Raw genomic sequence first — 19,914 nt, 5'->3', positions numbered from 1 at the left:
GTTCTGGTTCTATTGAGGACTTTCCCCAATGTATTGAGAACCCCAGTTGCATTAGCGTTTGGGTAACTTGCTGAATGTGTTGTTTGCATTGGCTGTATGAGTTTGCCTTTACCAGCCAGTCGTCGAGGTATGGGTATACGTGTATCCCCTGCCTCCGTAGATGTGCTGCTACCGCAGCTATGCATTTGGTGAACACTCGTGGTGCGGATGTTAGGCCAAATGCTAGGACTGTGAACTGGTAGTGTGTTTCCTTGATCACAAATCTTAGTAAGCGTTTGTCTCTTTTGTTCACGGGGATGTGTAGGTAAGCATCCTTTAGGTCTATAGTTGCCATGTAATCCCCTTCCTGTATCTGGGGTATTACTTCTTGCAGAGATGTCATCTTGAAACTCTGAGTCTTTACGAATTTGTTTAAGAACCATAGGTCCAGGATAGGTCTTAACGTTTTGTCTACCTTTGGTACGAGGAAGTAGTTGGAGTAGACACCCTTGTTTCTTTCGTTGTGCTGCACTGTCTCTATTGACTCCTTCTTTAGGAGCTCCTGTGCCTCTAGCAGCAAGAGTGATAGTTATGCTGGAGAGTGTGCCTTGTAGTTTGGCTTCCTGTTTGTAGGTGGCTTTTATAGTTCTATGCAGTAGCTGTGTTGTATTATGTTCAGTATCCACTTGTCGGTTGTGACCGTCTTCAACTGCTGGAAGAAGTGTCTGATTCTGCCTCCTACAGGTGTTCTGTGCTCGAGGAACTGTTTGTCTTGTGGTACTAATAGTTTGTCTTTTTCCCTATATTGTCGCCCCCCTCGAGGTGTATTGTGTGTGGACGTCCTTCTTACAGTTGAGTTACTTTGAGGTGGGTTGCTGCCCTCCTCTTATGGTCTGACCTCGTCCGTTCGAGCGCCCTCGAAAGGATTGGCCCGTGGCTGGTACTGCAAGCTTAGCCGTTGCTGTCCCAGTTGCTGTGTCTGGTTGCCGCCTTGGCAACCCTGTTGGAAGGCTTGGTGTGATGTTCCAGACTGGCTGTTTCTTCTGCCTGCCGGTCTCAGTGAGGCGGTGCCCCTTCTCATCCCCCTGAACTGCAGCGCTCCCATGTACCTTGCGGTTTCATTGTCCTTTTTTAGCTGTGTACGTTTTTCGTCAACCGGAGTGCCGAATAGTTGTTCTCCGTTGAAGAGTGTGTTCAGATTGTTATTTTGGACCTCAGGTTTGAACCCAGAGATCCTCAGCCAGGTATGTTTTCTCTCCGTAACCCCAATCATCATCTGCCTACTGGATGTGTATGCTGCGTCCAGGGCTGATTTTAGGCATGTGTTGGCCATGTTCTTGCCCTCTTCCACGAGGTGGTGTGCCCTCTGTTGACACTGCTCCGGGAGATGTATGAGCAGTTGGTAGACTTCCTCCCAATGCTGGTAGGCATGTCTGTTAATCAAGGCATTTGAGTTGGCGATAAGCCATTGAATCGCCGCACTCCTCCGTCTTCCTTCCTGTAAGGTCCATCCTCCTGCTCTCCTTGTCTGGAGGTGGTCCAGAGTTTGTGGGCACGTTGGCCCTCTTCCTAGCTTTTGATGCTATTATCGAGTCAGCAGGTACTGATCCCTGAATATATACTGGGTCTTGTGAGGAATGTTTATATTTCTTCTCTGTCCTTGGGAGTCACTGACTTACATATCGCTGGTTCCTTGAAGGCCTCCCTGCCCTGGTCCAGCACACTTGGGAGCATGGGTAGAAATTGGCTCCTGGTCTGTGTAGGGAGCAGAGTTTCCAGGAGAAAACAAGCTTTGGGCTTTTCCTCCTCTAGTTTCACTCCATAAGTGGCTGGAGCATTCTTTATGACCATATTGTATATGCCAATGTCGTCCGGCGGCGAAGGCCTCGGCGGATATGACTCTACACCCTCTTCTGGGTTTTTGGCATCGAGATCATGCCACTCCAGGTCTTGCGCCTCAGAGGATGTCCGAGTCCTGGTAGGTCTGTTGATCCTCTTCACCTTCTGCCTCATAGTAACCTAGGCTCTCTTCGTCCTGTTCTTCGGCAGATTCCAGCGATTTCGGCGGCTATGGGTCCTCGACTCCCTCTTCGAGCTCTGCTTCGACTGCGGGCCTCTAAGGGATGGTGTATTGGCTCATCCGGTCGTCAAAAACCTTCTTTCACTGGAGGATGTTTGCCATTCCGGCCTCGAGCCTTCTCCTCTTTTTCTCCATCTCAGCCGCCTGTTCGGCGTCGAGAGCTCCGGCGCTTCGCTTTGTGGCCGTCGGCCTAGAAGTCGCCTTTAACTCTTTTTCCCTCTGCGCCGCGCAGTCCTTTTCAAGACTGGGCTTCGACGACCTAGGTTTCTCCAGAGTTTTCGCCGGCTGGAGTCCTTTTCGAAGGATCCTCAGGGCTGTTTGTCTTTGGGTGCAGCTGCAGGTGTCGAGGGTTTCAACGGCAGCGCCCCTTTCGAGGACTTTGTATCACTCTTTCGAGCGTCGGGCGGGGGTCTTTGGGTCGACGAGACTCTTACCTCCTTCGCCAATATCTTATCGGTCGACGACCGTGCAGTCTTCTGGTCCCTCCGCGATGTTGTTCCTCACTGGAGAGGTCGAAGTCTTGGAGCAATGGGGGAGGTCCTTTTTTTTTTTTTTGCAGAGTTTTATATAGCGCGAACTTGACCCGAATCCAATCAGGTATCAGAGCGCTTTACATAGCACCAGTTACGTTACATTAGAACATACATTCATTCTTTGTTAGCCTTGCCCCTGCATGTTGTAGTTCGCCCTTTGCTGCCTCTCCTAAACTCTGATGGTCTTCGGTGTGAACGCTGAGCAGGCGTTGCAGTCTTCGCTTCAATGGTCGAGCAGCAGGCAGAGGTTGCAAATCGGATGCTGGTCCTTCTACACGTACTTGTGGTGGCAATTGTCGCAGAATTTAAATGGAATTATGTCCATGGACGTCGAAGTTCTTGGTTTTTTTCCTCTCTTCTTCGTCGCCCCGGTTGTCCGGCCTGCAGTCGGTGCTGAATTCACCAATTTTCCCTTGTTTTTGGCGGTTTTCGTTGATTCCTTCTTCAAAAGTTTCTGGAACTCTTTTGTGACAATCCAGACCCAACGGCGGAAAAAAGAATCTGAAGATGGCGACTAAAGGTGGGAGCTTCCGCCAGAAGCTTATCAACGTCACGAAGGACACTAAATGGTGGGATGTCGACGGCCACGAAAAAAAAAAGAAGGGAGAAAAAAAGAAAAAAAATACTACGATTCCGGACCCAAACACTAGATGGCGGGATAATGTACAGCATAGTGAATCCAGAAAGATTCACACTGCAAAACTACCTTTAAACTTGCAAATTTTAAACTGTCCACAAACTGACAAGGAATCCCAGCCCTGAAATGGCCCCTCCCAGTCTACTTCAAGCCCCTGTGAGTAGATCTGCTCACATGAAAACTTTAATGGATAATTTAGAATGAAAAATCAATTACTGCGAATGAAAGCCAGAAACACATGCGTAGATATCCCATAAAATTTTAACTGTAACAAGGCTCTACAGAGTTTATCTAGCAGTGAAATGTAAACATCCAAGCACTTAGTATGCAACTAATTCTGTGTAGTGGAAAAAGACTGGTAACTCAATTGTTTGATTTAGGTAAAAGAGTGAAACACTTTCAGGAGAAATTTAGGTCAGTCTGGAGTACAATTCTATCTGCATGAACTTGCATGAAAGATTCTTGTAAAGTGAGGGACTGTAGGTCACTTATACGCCACAGTGAGCAAATTGCTATGAGGAAAGATACTCTCCAGGAGGAACTGGAAGGGGCAGGAATGCAATGGTTCAAATGGACGACTTGTGAGCACTATATTATGGCTCCAAAGCGGGCAAAGAAGAACTGTGGCAAAACTAAATGAAGAGATCTGACCAACAATTACACAATGGAGTGAAATGAAGTATGTTGAACTGGAGGCAAGCTCCTTGATCGTCGGGAGGCAACCAAGGCCTCGTGCCACAAGCAGCATCCATGTTTATTTACAGTAACATTTTGTGAAATTGAGTTAATGATCGAGAACAAATTTGCTAGAGCAATTTACAATATGGTCTCTCAGAAGCTAAAGTAACAAAGTGAAAAACTGATAATTCCTGAAATCTGCTCGAATCGCAAGTGCATCATAATTAACGTCCTGGCATTTTCGTAGCCCGTCCATGATCACAAAGCCTGCCTAAACAAAGCCCATCATAATCAGAGCCTAGGCATACTCACAAATATGTCACTGTATTACATGGCGCAAATAGGCCAAGCATATTTTTTTTAAGGGGCATGATGATGTTTGAAACATCTAGTCACTTGGGTAGTAGGAGTTTAATAAAATTCCACACCCTTGCCCTACATACATTATATAAATCTAGCACCTGTGGACGATCATCAAAAGGAAGGAAAACCTAGAGGGAAGGAACACCTGTTGCAGTTTGGGGCTGCTTTCATTGGTTCAATACACGGGAGCATCCAACTATGGCTCGGCTCTTGTTCCTTGATACAACTGCAGCTAAAAGGCACTCACTGTAAGGTAATGAGTTCAGAATCTACGCAATAGAATCAGGCAGTATGATAGACAGTACACACAGTACTAAACAAGTAACACATTAAATGCCTACAACTTTATGAACTGGCTGAAGACAACCCCTGGGCCTAGCCTCTCTGGTTGTTCGAACAATTAGTCACTGATGAGGGATTACAATATTGCCTGTTGTCACAAAACATGAACCACTCGTAGGCCTGTAAATCACTGTACCTGCTGGTTTGAAGGGTTAACAATGGCAGTGAGCAGCGAGTGTCCAAGGGGATCGAATCTCACCAGCCTGCAAAGAAAGTAGACAAATCGTTACATCGGCACACTCCATAACTAAAAACACCATATAAGGAAAAAAGCACTCCAGCCACAAATGATAACCACCCTCTCCCTAACCCCGTTGAGATATTTAGCGGCCTTTATTCTCAAGAGCTATAAACGGGGATGTCTGCTGAGCCTTAAATGTGTGCAAGAAAGCTCTAAAGTTTTATAGATCCATGCATAAGTCACCTACTCCATGTTTTTTGCTCTGCATTCTGGGAATTAATCTATTCTATAGTGGAATAAAAAAAAGAACTACAAGTTCAAGAATGAAGAGCAAAATCGTCTTCCGGGTGAGAGATTAAAACACGGACCTGGAATATTTCAGAGCTCTGCAATCCAGCTGCAATGTTTCATCTAGAATAAATTATTTAATTAAATTCACAAAGGCGGTTCCACTAACTTCAGTTGATTAAACAATGGCATAAAATATAGAAAGACATCAGTAAAAATAAAGAAAAAAGTAAGAACAGACCAACAACAGAATGCTGTTGGAAGTGGATGAGGAGTGCAGCAGCAACATAGCTGGCCACAGGCACAGCATGGTAACGCTGAAGATTAGGAGGACAACAGCGAGAATGAAACTGCCAAAGGGCAACAAAAGTTAGGGGACAATGAGCAGGAATAGAACAAAAAATAGACAGTGATAATGTTTGCGGCCAAAAGAGTAAATAACAATACTCTTACCAAGGAGATTTTGAGTACAGAAAATTATAAAGGATGAGGAACTGGGGAAGAATTTTAGATGCAGACAGACAGACCAGCATGAAACAAAGAATATTTCAATTGCACTGACGTTTTAACAAACTGGCTCGACATCCAAAAAGGATGTATGTCGACACTATGAGGGGGAAAAGTAATGTTTTACTTAGCTTTACAATATCTTCTTGTATCTTGAGGTTCTGTAGATTTATATCCTCTACATGCCATTTTGCGTTGGGCACACACGTTGTGGGTTGTTTTTGTCTGAATGCGTCTTTTCAAGTCACACGGTATAGTGCCTCCTCCCTTAGTTGGAAATGTGCATCATCGTCATTGTTAAGATTGTTTTTCGCATAGCCGGTGAGCATAAGTGTGGAGTATTAGTGAGAAACCTGGTGGCCATGCAAATAGTATATAATGCTAACAACTGGTAATCTTAGAGAAGAGCAACCATTCGAGTCGGGCAGGCACACGTGAATCTACAGCACTATAAGCTATGAACAGATGTTTACAGTGTAAGCAAACTATGCGGTTCGTAGCATGCATGGCAGTAGATACTGCTCTACACAGACTGTAAATCCGTGCTCCCCTAAGCAGTGCCTAGTCCGCAAATGTTGCAGATGTCTGAAGCAAAGTTATCAATAATATTGGCCTACTCTAGCCTGTTGACGGGCAAGAATATCCTCATAATAGTGTTTAGTAAATGTGTATGGGGTTGACCACGTAGCTGCTTTACAAGTGTCAGCTACAATGATTATACCCAAGAAAGCTATGGTTGCTCTTTTCTTCCTAGTAGTGTGATGTCTAAGGAGAACCAGTTTAGCTTTAAGGTAGCATATTTGGACACACTTTACTATCCATCTAGATATGCCGGCTTTTGATATTGGGTGCCTTACGAGAGGTTTTGCAAAAGAGATAAAAAGTTGCTGGTTTTGCTAGAAAATATAGTTCCATCAATAAAGTAAATTAGAGCCCTTTTGACATCTAGTGCACCAAGGGCCCTTTCTGCGACTGAGTCTGAGTGAGGGAAAAAGACTGGCAACTCGATAGTTTGGTATTTGTGAGAAATTTAGGGAGGGTCTGCATAAACTTGCACAAAAGGTTCTAGTAAAGCGAGGTACTGTAGCTCACCTATACGCCTCAGTGAGGTAGTAGCTATGAGGAAAGATACTTTCCTGGAGAGAAACTGGATGGTCGAAGAATTCATTGGTTTAAATGGAGGACTTATGCGTCTTGTGAGTACTATATTAAGACTCCAAAGCGGGGCAGGTGGACTCTTGGTGAAGTAACCCTTTAAGGCCTTCCCAGAGATGAATGTTTCCTAGTTTTCATGCATGTGGCGATAACCGCAAGCTGTAAATGTAAGGTAATATATGCTAACCTTGATTTTTGTAGGTGAAGTAAATAACACAATATCTTGAACCGCTGGTGTAAGGGGGTCAAGGTACTTAGAAATGCAGTAGTGGACAAATCTTTTCCACTTCGCAGCATAGCAAGCTCTGGTAGTGTGTTTGCAAGCTTCATAAAGAAGGTCCATACACTCTTGTGCAAGTCTTATGCAACCGAATTCTAAGACTTCCGGTGCCAAACTGCTAGGTTGAGTTACCTGGGGTCTGGGTGTTTGATTCTGCGGTGTTACTGCACGAGAAGATACGACCTGTTGGGGAGCCTTTTCTAAAGAGCAGCAAACGTTTCCTGCATTGCTGCTTGAGAAGGTCCGGCCAGTTGAGGAGCCTCTCCTAAAGAGCAGCAAACATTTCCTGCGTTCCTGCATGAAAAGGTCCGGACAGATGAGGAGCAAAAGATATTTTGAGGAACGTGGAAGAACATGGCTGTCTGGCCCATGCGGGAGCCACTAGGATAACAGTGAGTGAAGCTTGTTGCAGTTTGCTCACCACATATTGAAGAAGTGGGAGAGGAGAAAAAGTGTAGGCAAATATCTCTGACCAGTTCATCCATAGAGCACTGCCCCTGGACTGAGGGTGTGGGAACGTGGAGGTAAAGTTTGGGCATTTTGTTTTTTCATTAGTGAGGAAGGGGTCTACTTGTGCAAACCGCCAATGTTGGAAGTAGGACTTAAGGATGGAGTTCCCACTCATGGACTTGCTAATGGCCCCTGCTGATCTGTCCGAAAAAGTTGTCCAATCCGGGTAAGAAGTGTATCTTATGATGAACCGCCCAACCCCAAATCTGCTGCGTTAGTGCTGATAATTTCTGCAATAGGGTGCAGTCTTGTTTCTGGAGAGTACATGACGGTCATGTTGTCTGCTTTTATAATAACACCTTGCCCTGATGTTCAGAAAGAAAGGCCTTTAGGGCTACATGAATGGCAAGGAGTTTCGGATAGTTGATGTGGCAATCCTACTTCTTAGATTACTAAAGTCCCTGGACTGCCTTGTTATGTAGATGCGCCACCCAGCCACCAGGGATGAGTCCAGACCAGGGTGAGGGGTACCTGCAGAATGGAGACATGAAGGGCCTGCCCTGCAACAGGTGCTGCTGTTCCACCACAGCAGAGCGCGATGAGTGCAGGGCCTCGCCAACTATAGATCTTGAAGATGAACCTCTGCTTGCTGAAAGATACTTCTGTTGTAGGCACATATGGAGTAAGGCATAGAGAACTATAGCACTGCACAAGGCCACCACCACTAAAAGATGCACAAATGTTCTCTCTGGAAAATGACAATCTAGCCGAAAAAGTGGCAAAAGCTGCTGAAAAACCTGCACCCTCTGTAGGTTGGGATATGCCCTGCCTGTGATGGAACTGAGAATCATAATAGCAAAGGTTGACTTTGTTTGGCCTGTAGGGAGACTTGGTGGAGGTCATCGCAAACCCCGAGCTGTGAAGTAAGGAGATGGCAGTCAGAGTGTGTGCGAGGCACTGTTCTCTGCTTCAGCTCTTTATGAGGAAATTGTCTAGCTAGGGGAAGACATTATGCCTCCCCTTTTGAGGTGGGCAGCCATGACCACTAGATATTCCCTGAATACTCCTGAGGCAAGGAACCTCAAAACATGGTACCTTGAATTGGTAGTGTTGCCCACTTAACAGAAAGTGGAGGTATCACCGATGAGCTGGGTGAACTAGGAGGTGGAAGCAGGCGTCCCTCAGATCATGAGTGGTCATGAAGTCGGCTTGCCACAGAAGCAAGATAACATTCTGGAGGGTCGTCATATGGAATTGCTCTATCAGGATGTACCTGTTCTGGGGCCGAGATTGAGGATTGCCTGAGTGAGCCGTCCTTCCTGGGAAGAAAACAGAACAGGAAGTATACCACTGTGCCTCAGTATTGTAGAGGCACTACCTGTATGGCTCTTCTGAGGAGTTCTTGACACCCACTGTGAAGAAGGTGGAGGTATTCCAAGAGTTAGGGTGCATGGACGTGGTGGGTGTTGAGATGAGCGCCAGGCAAAACCCGTGTTCTACTACTGCAAGGACCTATCTGTCTGGGGAGATTTTCTCCCCCTCTCCCCGACAGGAGATGTGTTACGGGGGAGGAGATGCGGGGCAATTCCGTGCTTGGATGTAAACGCTCCCTTAGTGAGGCTTCTCCTACCCTTGCCCTTGGTGGAATTATTGACCCTGATGGACCCTTGCAGATAGGTCATACCCCCTTGTTGAATGTAGGTGTGCTGCTGCCGCTGGCCGAATGGCAAGTTGATAATATGCTGATGGACTTCTGGTTTCCAGTCAGATATGAGAAGCTAAGAGCGGCAACATAGTATTATTTAGGTGTTTACGTCCCTTGCAGCAGTGTCCGCAGAATCAAGTGCGCAACAGATCGTGGTGTTGGAAATAGTTTTCCCTTCCCTCACAAGTTCCAGTTCACTCTTTCTAATCTGTTCTAGAAGATGTTGGATGAGCTCCGCCACCTCATTTCGCTGAACCTGTTGTATCGTGCATGGAGGCTGGCGGAGCTGGGAATCGACTAGTGGTGAAGAGTAATCTCCGTCTTGCTCAGAGGCCTGTTTACGACGAGTGTGTGCATGCTAACCTTATGATAGGCAACTGCTTGCTGTACAGGCCCATGAAATGGGATAGTATCGTCAGGGGAAGAAACCTTAATAGGGACATGTTCCAATTCTGGATCCGCCAGTCAACGTCTTAATCCTCCCCTAGGTTATTCCTCGGGAGAGGGTGAAATGTGTCCTCCTAATCCTGCAAAAAGTTTTACGGACTCTCAAAGCGAGTGTGGTGGCCCCAAAGCATACGTAGTGGATATGAAGGGGGAGGAGGTGGTGAAGGCAGTAACAGAGGTGAAATAAGAGGAAAAGTGGGTGGCGAAAGGAGGTGGTGGGGAAGAAAAAAAAGACGGGCTCGTTGTCATGTCATTGAACCTCTCTGGAGCTTGTAGGGTCTCCGAAGGAAGTATTTCTCAAAGCCTAGTCTTCTTTAGCTTGCTAAGGTGCCCACAGTCTCTGGTGGGGGAGCTTCGGCATAATCTTACCTCTTTGAGGCTGAATTAACAGTTTTTTTTTTTTTTTTTTTAAATCAAGGTGTTCTTGGAGTTTCTCATGAATTGGCCTCGATTTCATGGAAAACAGCTGGGTTCTTGATGCAGGCAATGTTTTTAACACCAAAGCAAGTGCAGGGGTAGCCGATGGCTTTGCCTTCAACTGGTGTAAATGTTTTTCGGCACTGATGAGTGTCTGCTAATTTGAAGGCTGAGGAGGATCAATGGGTTTTGGGGGATTCGGTCTCGACTCAGATGCCTTCTCTGTGTAGCGAGTTGAGCCCCAGGGCTGTGGAGGGTATGGAGTGGCTTTTTCTTATTCATGAGGCCAAAAGCCAGACTCCCTTTTAAGTAGTGCTCCGGCAAAGAGTGTTGCCTCTTGTGAGACTTTGGTGTTTTTGGGCTTTGACAGCACTCGCTGTCCTGGTCATGGTTTTAACTGTCGACCTTAATGCCACATAAGTGGATAGGGTTGCCTGGCCTTCGTCTTGCTCGATATCACTCACATTGGAGTCAAGGGCTCGGTAAATGAGTGTTAATAGCAGATATTTCAAGATCTTCTTCCTCCACGACGGAAGAGAGTCTGCTCCCCAGAAGATGCCGGGAGCTTCTTTGGCCACTTGGCTCTGCATTCTAATATGGGCCAAACATCTGTATCAGTGGTAGCCAAGGGTCTTTTTGCACTGAAACATAAAAGACAGGACGGACACTCAGCATAACTATCCTGTGGGGAGAGGCACAGGTAAAAGCGCTATGGAGGTCGCCCAAGGGTATTTAGCGTGGCAACAAGGACATTTACGAAAAAAGGATTTGTTCGATCACCTATCACGTGTGGGTATTCTCTGTTGTTGAAGACTGTAGTTTGACAGCATGGGGCTCCAAAGAGGGCTGGGACAGAAGAACAAGTTACTTACCTTCGGTAGTGATGGACCTGTAAGAGACAAAGGTTAGTTATAGATTCCTTACCTTAAAATTACCCCCAGGCGTCAGACTGGATCCTGAGAATGTTTTCTCAGCAGTACCCCTGCGTGTCGGTAGGTGGTGTTGGTCTACTCCACGTCCGTCGTCGGGGTCGCGGTCTCCGGGATGACATTGCGGTACCTACCTAGACACCGTCCCTGCGTGCTGTCAGTTCTGACACGACTTTCCATGCCAGAAGCGCAGAGCCATGAAAGACACTTACCACTGGTGTGCCACAACCAGGGCCTTGTAACCGAGTCCCTATCCCTAGAAGTCAGTTGTCATAGCGAGGAGGATGGCTGGGCGGTAAGGAATCTATAACTAACCCTTGTGTCTTACAGATTCATGGTTACCGAAGCTAAGTAACTTGTTCATTTGAATGAGACAGTTATAGATTCCTTACCTTAGAATAGATAACCCAGCAATACCAACCCCGGAGGAGGGTCTGCGAACTCAGTTCACATCAGAAAATCCTGAATGACAGAACGGGCAAAATAGTCGTCCCTTTGGACTTGGCTGTCCAGGCTGTAATGTCCGGTGAACTTGTGTATAGATGCCCACGTTGCCGCCTGGCAGATGTCAAGAAGTGGGACTCTACGTGACAATCCAGTAATTGCTGCCGAAGCCCAAGTGGAATGAGCACGCAGCCCCACTGGAGGATCCTTTTTCGCTAAAGCGTTACAGATTTTAATACAAAGGACAAACTATCAGGAGATGGTGTGCTTTTGGACAGCCCGACCTTTCTTGGCACCCACATAGCCAACAAAGAGTTGATCATCCACCCGGAAATCTTTTGTGCGCTCAAGGTAGGAGGACAGTGTACGTTTTGGGTCCAGACAGTGGAGTCTCTCCTCCTCATTGGAAAAGTGTGGAGGTGGGCAAAGTGATAGTATGTCCTATGTAATGGTGTAACCACTTTAGGAAGGAACAAGGGTCTCGTCCTAAGCACGACTTTGTTCGGATGCACAGAGAAGAGGGCTTAGAGGATAGAGCCTGAAGCTAACCCTGCGAGCAGAGGTGAGGACAACAAGAAAAGCAGTTTTCAAGGTGAGGAGCCTGAGAGGACAGTTGTGAAGAGGCTTGCATGGAGCGCACATAAGATAAGTTACAACAAGATTCAAGTCCCACTGGGCATTATGACAAGAGATGGAGGAAAAAGATGAATAAGGCCCTTAAATAATCTGTTTACAATAGGGGACTTGAATAAGGAGGGCTGATCCGTTAGCCGAAGGAAAGCAGAATAGCTGCAAGATAGCCTTTTAGAGTACCAAGAGCAGAGCCCTGCTGGACCAAAGAAAGGATGAAAAAGAGAACCTCAGAAAGAGGGGATCCACATCCTTTGGGGTGCACCATGCTACAAGTGTATTCCATTGATAGACGTATGGCGCTTTAGTGTAGGGACACCTGGCTGCCAAGATGACGTTACAGACTTCGGGAGGAAGGCCAAAAGCTGTCAACTGTCGCCACTCAGTCTCCAAGCAAGGAGGTGAAGGCTTGACAGGTTCAGGTGGAGCACCGTCCCCTGTTGCTGCGACAGAAGATCCTCCCGAAGGGGCAGCCTGATCGACGGACTGATGGCCATGCTCAGGTGCTCGGGGTACCAGACTCTTCGTGCTCTGCCCGGAGCCACAAGAATGGGTTGGGCCTGGTCGCGCTTTATCTTCTTCAGCACTTGGGGCAGAAGTGGTACAGGCGTAAAGACGTACAGGAGGCTGCAGTTCCACTCACAACGAAAAGCGTCGCCGAGCTAGTGCCGCCTTGCAAATTCCGATGTGTAAAACTGCTGACATTGCGGATTCTCTTCTGTGGCGAACAGATCTAACCAAGGCTCACCCCACAGCTCAAAGAGGCCCTGCACCACCTCTGAGTGAAGACGCCACTCGTGATCTACCAGGTACCGACGGCTGAGTTCGCCCGCCCTGGCGTCCACAGAACCTGCCGGGTGTTGAACCATCAGGGTCATGCCCTTATGTTCCAGCCATGTCCAAAAGGTGAAGAGCCTCTTGACATAGGGTCCACGACCCCACCCCACCCTGTTTGTTGCAGTACCACATGGCGGTGGTGTGGTCTGTGAACACCGCACAACTTTCCCCTTGAGGGAGGCAAGGAATGCCTTCAGTGCCAGGCGGATCGCCTTGAGGTCCAACGGAGTCTGGACTTCGTGAACACCCAAAATGATTGTGGCCTACCGTGAACCGTAGATAGCTCCTGTGGGCTGGAAGGACGGCAATATGGAAATAGGAGTCCTGCAAGTTCAACACCACCATCCAGTCTCCTGGGTCGAGGGCAGACAGGACCTGAGCCAACGTGAGCATTTTGAACTTCTTCGGGAGGAAGCGGTTGAGGGCCTTGAGGTCTAAAATAGAACGCAGGCCTTTGTCCTTTTTGGGCACCAGAAAGTAGCGGGAATAGCAACCACAACCTACTTCTGGCACAGGGACACTTTTGATAGCTTCCCTGGCCAAGAGAGTGTAAACTTCTTGGCAGAGAAGCGCCAAATAATCCTCCGACATGCGATCAAAAGACAGTGGCATGTGGGAGGGGTACCTCTAAGGGGAGGGAGTAGCCCCTTGAGACAATTTGGATGCCAGTGGGGGAGGTGATGGAGAATCCTGCCACCCACTGGCCACTTATGGCCCTGAAGATTAGGATTAGGAGGGTTTGGAGACTGCCACAGGCTCCCAGACCTGCGTGGTCGCTGGCTCCCATATCTGCAGCAACGCAGAGGCTGGGCAGTTTGCATGAACCGGTGGCTAGACAGGGCCGGACGTGGTGGGTGGCCCCTTCTATAGATACGTAAGGGGCGAAAAGCAGACTAAGGTGGCCGGGAACACACAGCGAGGCCCAAGGATCTGGCCGTAGCCCGAAAATCCTTAAAGTGCTTCAGCGCAGAGTGTGCTTTGTCATCAAAAAGGCGACAGCCATCGAAGGAAATTTTCAGCAAAGTTGACTGGACACCTCCCAAAAAGCCAGACGTCCTCACCTAGGTGTAGCGCCTATGGGCTACTGATGTGGCAATCGTTCTTCCTAGTGAGTCGGTGGTATCCAGTCCACATCGAATTGTGAATTTTGCTGTCTCTCTCCCATCTTCCACTGCTTGGGGAAAAAACGGCCTGGGCCTCCTCCGGGCACTAAGTCAGCACTTGCGCGACCATATCCCAGACAGTATAGGAGTATCGGCCCAAGAGGCACACTGTATTCACGGACCGCAATGCCAAGCTGGAGGAAGAAAACGTGCTTCTCAAGATGATCCAGCTTCTTGGATTCCCTGTCTGGGGGAGAAGAAAGGACTGCGCCCTTGGATGAAGAGGCATGGACCACCAAGCTCTCGGGAGAAAGGTGTTTGGTAAGGAAAACTGGGTAGCCTGGAGCTGGCGGCGGGCAATCGTCCATTCCGTTGTGCTGGGCTTAAACCAGATGCCCAGAAGGATGTCAAGGAGTGCTTTGTTGTGTCCAGAGGAGGTTGCCGCAGGCTAAAGCACCTCTGTCAGGAGATTAGTCCTGACCGCCACTGAAGGAAGCTCCAAGGCCTCAACTGCCCTTCGCACCACCACAGCATCGGATGCTCTCTCCTCCGTAGCCACGGTAGGTGGGAGGGAAGCATGCCAAGGTCTGGAGAAACGTCCAGACCACTGGCGTCATCCAGGTCCTCTCTCCAGTCTGGCTCTTCAAGCTGGTCTGCTAAAGGGTCCAGCGACCCCTTCCAGTCCTCATCACCACCATCTGGATGATAGGGAACACCAGAGATGAACAGGGGAACTAAAGTAGCCTTCAGCATCCGATCCGACGTCGGTTCGGTTATGGGTTCATCTCAGGGGTGAGGACGGGGATGGCGCCAATCGCTGGCACGGCCAGCGGCGGGAGCATAGACATCGGGATCGGCACCATGGAAATTTGAATAAGATCCACAGGGGGCCTCCGGCGCCAGGGCCAAGGCGCCGGCATCAAAGGCCCGGGATCACCGACTGACTCCACGGGACCCGAAGGCGCGCCGGCGGAGTAGAGCTGGCCAAAAATACGATGGAGGGCTTCGTAAAATGTACAAAGCTGGGCTGGGGATGTTCTGGCTCCCAGAAACTGGGGGAGGTGCGTAGTCGTCCCTGAATCAGGCACCGGAGACGGAGCGTTAGAGCAACAACGCTCCTTGTCCCGCATCGCATCAGCCAACTGACTGGGGAATGAGAAGAGCACCAATGCTTCTTCGCCTTCTTCTTCTTCGACTTACCCGAAGGCCTCGAAGACTGAGTGCAACGGGGTGTGGTGGCTCCGCAAGCGGTCTCAAAATCTTCCTCTCGAACTAGACCAGGAACAGGAACGACAAGGAGCCGACCGCTGAGCCTCCAATAGCTTTCGGGACCGCTCCCGCAAAGACTTTGGATTCATGGCCTGGCAGTCGGAGCATGACTTCGGGTAAGTCATGCTCCTGACACCAAAGGCACACGAGGTGCAGATCCGCCACAGACATCGGTTTGTGGCAGGCGCCAAAAGGCTTGAACCGGGTCTGGCGTTGGGACATCGCTCGTGCATGAGGAGTTGACAGCCTCAAAAAGTAGTCGACGAAACGTTGAAAAAGTTAGTTAAAAAGTGACTATGAGTAGCTCTACGTAAGGCTGGAGCAGAAAAAGAAAGAGCTGACGTCAGCGCGCAGAGGCGCGTCAAAGTAGGCATTGCAACATCATCCCGGTGACCACGACACCGACAACAGACGCAGAGTCGACCGACACCACCTACCGACGCGCAGGGGTTATGCAGAGATTTTATTTTCCAGTGGGTAGTTCGTAGGCAAGGAATCTAGAACTGTCTCTTTCAGATGATATGCGATGGACTCCAAGGTTCAGTAGAGTAGAGGAAACCAATATCCGAACAGATATGTTGATTGTCTTTCTGGGAGGTGGGAATGGAAGGAACAACTATGAGGACCCGAAGCACGGACTCAAAAGCATATAATCCGGCAACTCCATTGATACACGTCCAATGCTGATAGCGGAGAAAAACATCTTAAAATGGAGTCGGTGCCCATGCACATTACCAACCAAGGGAGAAGTAACACGGTACCTTGTGACTCCTAAAGACTTCTTCAAATAAAAATAAAATAATTGCAATGCCTGAGCCTAACACTAGATAGCTGAAGTATGCAGAGCATATTTCTCTACAGCCACACGTGCTACAAAGATAATATACCAAAATATGATGATCTAAATTAAAGTTACAAAAGTGTTGTGAAGATAAGTATATAGAGGACAGTAAAAATGCACGATCCTCAATTCCTCATCTATGTGTGTTTCGAAAGCTAACAGTAGCTCTCTGACACCTTCAGAGTAGCTTGCAGCCTTGAGTTCATGTTTAAATAAGCACAAGTTCACATTTTCCTTTTAAAGTTGAGGGATGGCTGTGTTTATTTTGCATCATTGTCATCAGGCTGCAGATAACAGGGCCCAATAAGAATTGGCGCACTGAGGTATTTAACTATATATATATATATATATAAAACTACTTGTTAAATCAACATTGGCGCGCGAGAACAAAATGATGCTTCAGATTACTTTTAAACGTGAGAAAATGAAAATGAGAAGTTACCTTAATCATAAGTCAACTCTTCATTTTAATATTCTCCCATTTCAAAATGTCTCTTTACAAACAGCCGGCCTCTTGCTCCCAGTGGCCAGTAAGCACTGTGTCATTTATTAGTGAAAAATACAGATTTTTCTATGCAACATAAAGTCTTAATGTCTTTCACCACTTTCAATTAAGCCAATTAAGTCTCAATTTTCTATGACGCATGTTTCTTCACTTCACAAAGTCTACTTTGCCTGCCTGCTTTTGGATTGGAAGAAAAAGTAGATTCCACCATCAAAGAAGATTTTTCGACCCCTAGGAGCCTACAACAAAAGGTCCCTTGGACCTCAAGGAATGAGGCACTGGAGGAGGTGAATAACCCTAGATTCCAATGTGAGTGCACAAGTGTCTGCTTCGCTTAGTTAACCCATGAGTGCAGTGGACTGTTAGCCGGACAGAGACCTTCTCAGATGGACACAAAGCTGACAGGTCAGGAGGACAGTTTGGGGATGGTCTTGATGACCAAAGACATACCGCAGTGAAAGAAGATGCCACATGAGCAGTCAACCCATAGAGCTGGCTGCCTTGAACCCACTGTCATCACTGTACGAAAAGATTTTCAAGGCTGCAATGGAGGACTTCTACAAGAGAGGTTGACCACACATTACGTCACATTTCACAAAGACAATAGGCTAGACATTCCCCTGAGCTTTGGGCCAGTGGCCAAGAGCCGAAGAGGCATACTTCAAAGTTGTCAGGATGACACACTTGTAATTACAAATTCAAGCTTCACAGTGAGGGCAAAAAGTTACCCACAGCAAAAATTTGACTTTTATATACAAGTCAAAGTATGGTCCTTCAAGGATGGGACCAACAAGGAGAAATAGCAGGTAAAAGCAGAAGACAGACATTCTCATTCCAGAACGGGGGGATGGAAAAGCAGGTGCATTTACTAGGGGGCGAGGGAAACAATGGCAGAGGATGGTATCTTATTTGGTTGAAGACAAGGGGTACGAGCATAGTTTTTGTGAGCACCATATGTTTCAGAAAATGTTATCTTTGTGTGACTCATCTGCCTTACCAGGTACACAATAATGTAGGGTTACAAGTTCTCTATTTAAAATAAACAGACAAATGCTGAGTTAATATCCTATTTAGGTTGTGAGCAGAAGCCACATGTCAGGTTGCACACAGAAATGTTTTGGGCTCTAATTCTTCGTTACTTTTTTTTTAGCTTCTTCTCCAAGCCCATTGGGACACAGCCCTGTTATTGAAGGGAACTTAAATCACAGAGAATTGATAAAAGCTGCTAATAGGATCATTATCTGCAGAAAGTCTACGTAAAATCAATAAGAGATTTGCTTCTTGCATGCAGAAATTATACTAATTGAGCGAAAAAATGTTATAAAAAACATTATAGAGTGCTAAATCGAAGAATAGCTGCTAACTTTAAAAGAAGAGAGGTGAAAGGCAGCTTCTGAGCATAAAGAACATCAATACTTATTATTCCGGGGCCAAAACCGTGTAAAGCAGCTTGGCACAGAAGTACTCTGCAAGGACTATCCGTACTACACTGGGCAATTAATACGACACGGTGGATTACCGTGGATATTTCATTTTCCAGTGACGTTTGTGTAAAAAGGAAATTAAAAAGGGATATTCCTAATTGAATATTGGTAGAAACTTTCTAGTCCTGAGCAAAGTTCCTTCTAATTACACAAGCAGCTGCCAATCGTTTGCTTTAGGCCACGCTGCATGGTGCTGAACTCTTGGCAAGCACACAAATTACTTTATTAAAAGAAAGTTGTCCACACACACTGTTCAAATGACACACGGTGCAGCAGAGTAGCCTCATTTCTCCCTGTATTTTTCCTGTAAAGCTGCTGATAAACCAACATTTTTCTAGAGCATGTGCTTCTCTGAACACAACACCAATGTAATATTCTCAATCAGTTTCCTACCAGTCCCAATATTCGGAGGCACAGGCTGTTTTCTTGAGGACAGAGAAAATGTGTCTGATCCTCCATTTAAACCACATTCCCATTAGGGTCTTGAAGGGCTAGAAGTGAAAGCATCTCCTGCAAAGTTCCTTTTTGCAATTAACTCTGAAAAGCCGGTATTAATACCCCTGCTTAAGTTGGATTTTATGGCATTTAACATTATCAAATCTCAATAGCTCTTTCTCTAAGAAAAGACAACATAGGGAAGACCAATTCCACGCCCATTGAAGTGTCAGGATTACCCCAGGACCAGGCAGAAATTATGCAATAAAATTCACACATTTCGCATTAAAAAGAAGTTTCCAAATTTCCAAAAAGAATTTTTGGATGCCAAAAAATAGTTAGTGCAAAAAATGCACCTCTAGTAAGACATTTAATTTTCTGCTAACACAGTATCTTGATTGACTGTTAGGTGAGGTATTTCAGCAAATTGTTACTTTCAATCAAGAAACCAGCAAACCAAATTGTGTGCAATTTAGAGAATTTGCAAGAGAATGCAGGACAACCCCTAGTTTAGTCATAGTTTGCCTTGCAAATATAACTAATCGTTTGACATCCTCTCCTCTTCTACCCCCCGTTCCCAGGGCCTCATTACTAAAAATATCCTTCGACTTCAACTCCGGGAAGAATCTTCTTAAAAAATGCAAAGACCTACAATGGTGAAACAATATGACAACCTTCGACACTCTATGTTGGAGTTCCACACAAGCCAATAGATTTGGGAGAAAGAAGTTATTGGTTGCCATCCAGCAGGGAGTTGACAACAGAGAGGTCCTAGTACAAAGGACTGCAACATCTAGAAATCTCCTTTACCATGAAGAATCGGACAAGGAGCTTGGCTCGTGTTAAACCTGGCATAATTGGCGTGGGTCTCCCTTCCTCTCTTCGCTTCCTATCTTTTATGTTGGCTGGATTTAGACGCTCTGGGAGCTGTGCCACTGCTAATCAGTGCCACAGCGCAAATGCTCCCCGTGTAAAGATAACTGTATGAATTAGGATAACCATAATGCCTAGGTCTGTGTAGCATGTTGTAATAGCGAGTTACCCTCCATTTCACTGTTACTATTGTGAAGCTATCTGTTCTCATAGGCCAGAAGGGGCAGGTTTGAGGATTACCTTCCATAATTCTATCTGACCCCCAGAACCTGATGGGAACTTCGAGTTCGATATGTTTATGCTCAGGACATTGAGATACACCTTTTAGTAAGAACCATTTATATATCCCATGTTCGAAAATGCCTCTACTGGAAACGCGGTATTTGCTTGCCTGAGTTTCCTGTAGGCTTTGCTAGTATGTGTATCGGCCGTCTGGTTTTGGAGCAGCAGGGCCAGCTGGGTCAGACCTGGCTGGAGAGAGAGATCGGTATTCAGGGTATGGGGAGGGGTGACTCTTTGATC

At 46.8% G+C, this 19,914-nt stretch overlaps 1 protein-coding gene across 2 annotated transcripts in view; it reads right to left on the bottom strand.

The window, feature by feature from the left end:
- Positions 1–19,914, bottom strand: part of AMBRA1 (autophagy and beclin 1 regulator 1) — a 764,496-nt gene that overhangs the window by 617,734 nt on the left and 126,848 nt on the right. For both annotated transcript variants that reach the window (XM_085646678.1, XM_085646680.1), the window contains exon 6: positions 4,749–4,815. In XM_085646678.1, coding sequence (XP_085502804.1) covers positions 4,749–4,815 — 67 coding nt within the window. The remainder of the gene's footprint in view (positions 1–4,748; positions 4,816–19,914) is intronic.

The sequence above is a fragment of the Triturus cristatus genome, chromosome 3_1 (genome assembly GCF_964204655.1).
Source record: "Triturus cristatus chromosome 3_1, aTriCri1.1, whole genome shotgun sequence".
Taxonomy (NCBI): Eukaryota; Metazoa; Chordata; class Amphibia; order Caudata; family Salamandridae; genus Triturus; species Triturus cristatus.
Note: the sequence above shows the minus strand (reverse complement) of the source record. Positions and strands in the feature narration are given on the sequence as shown.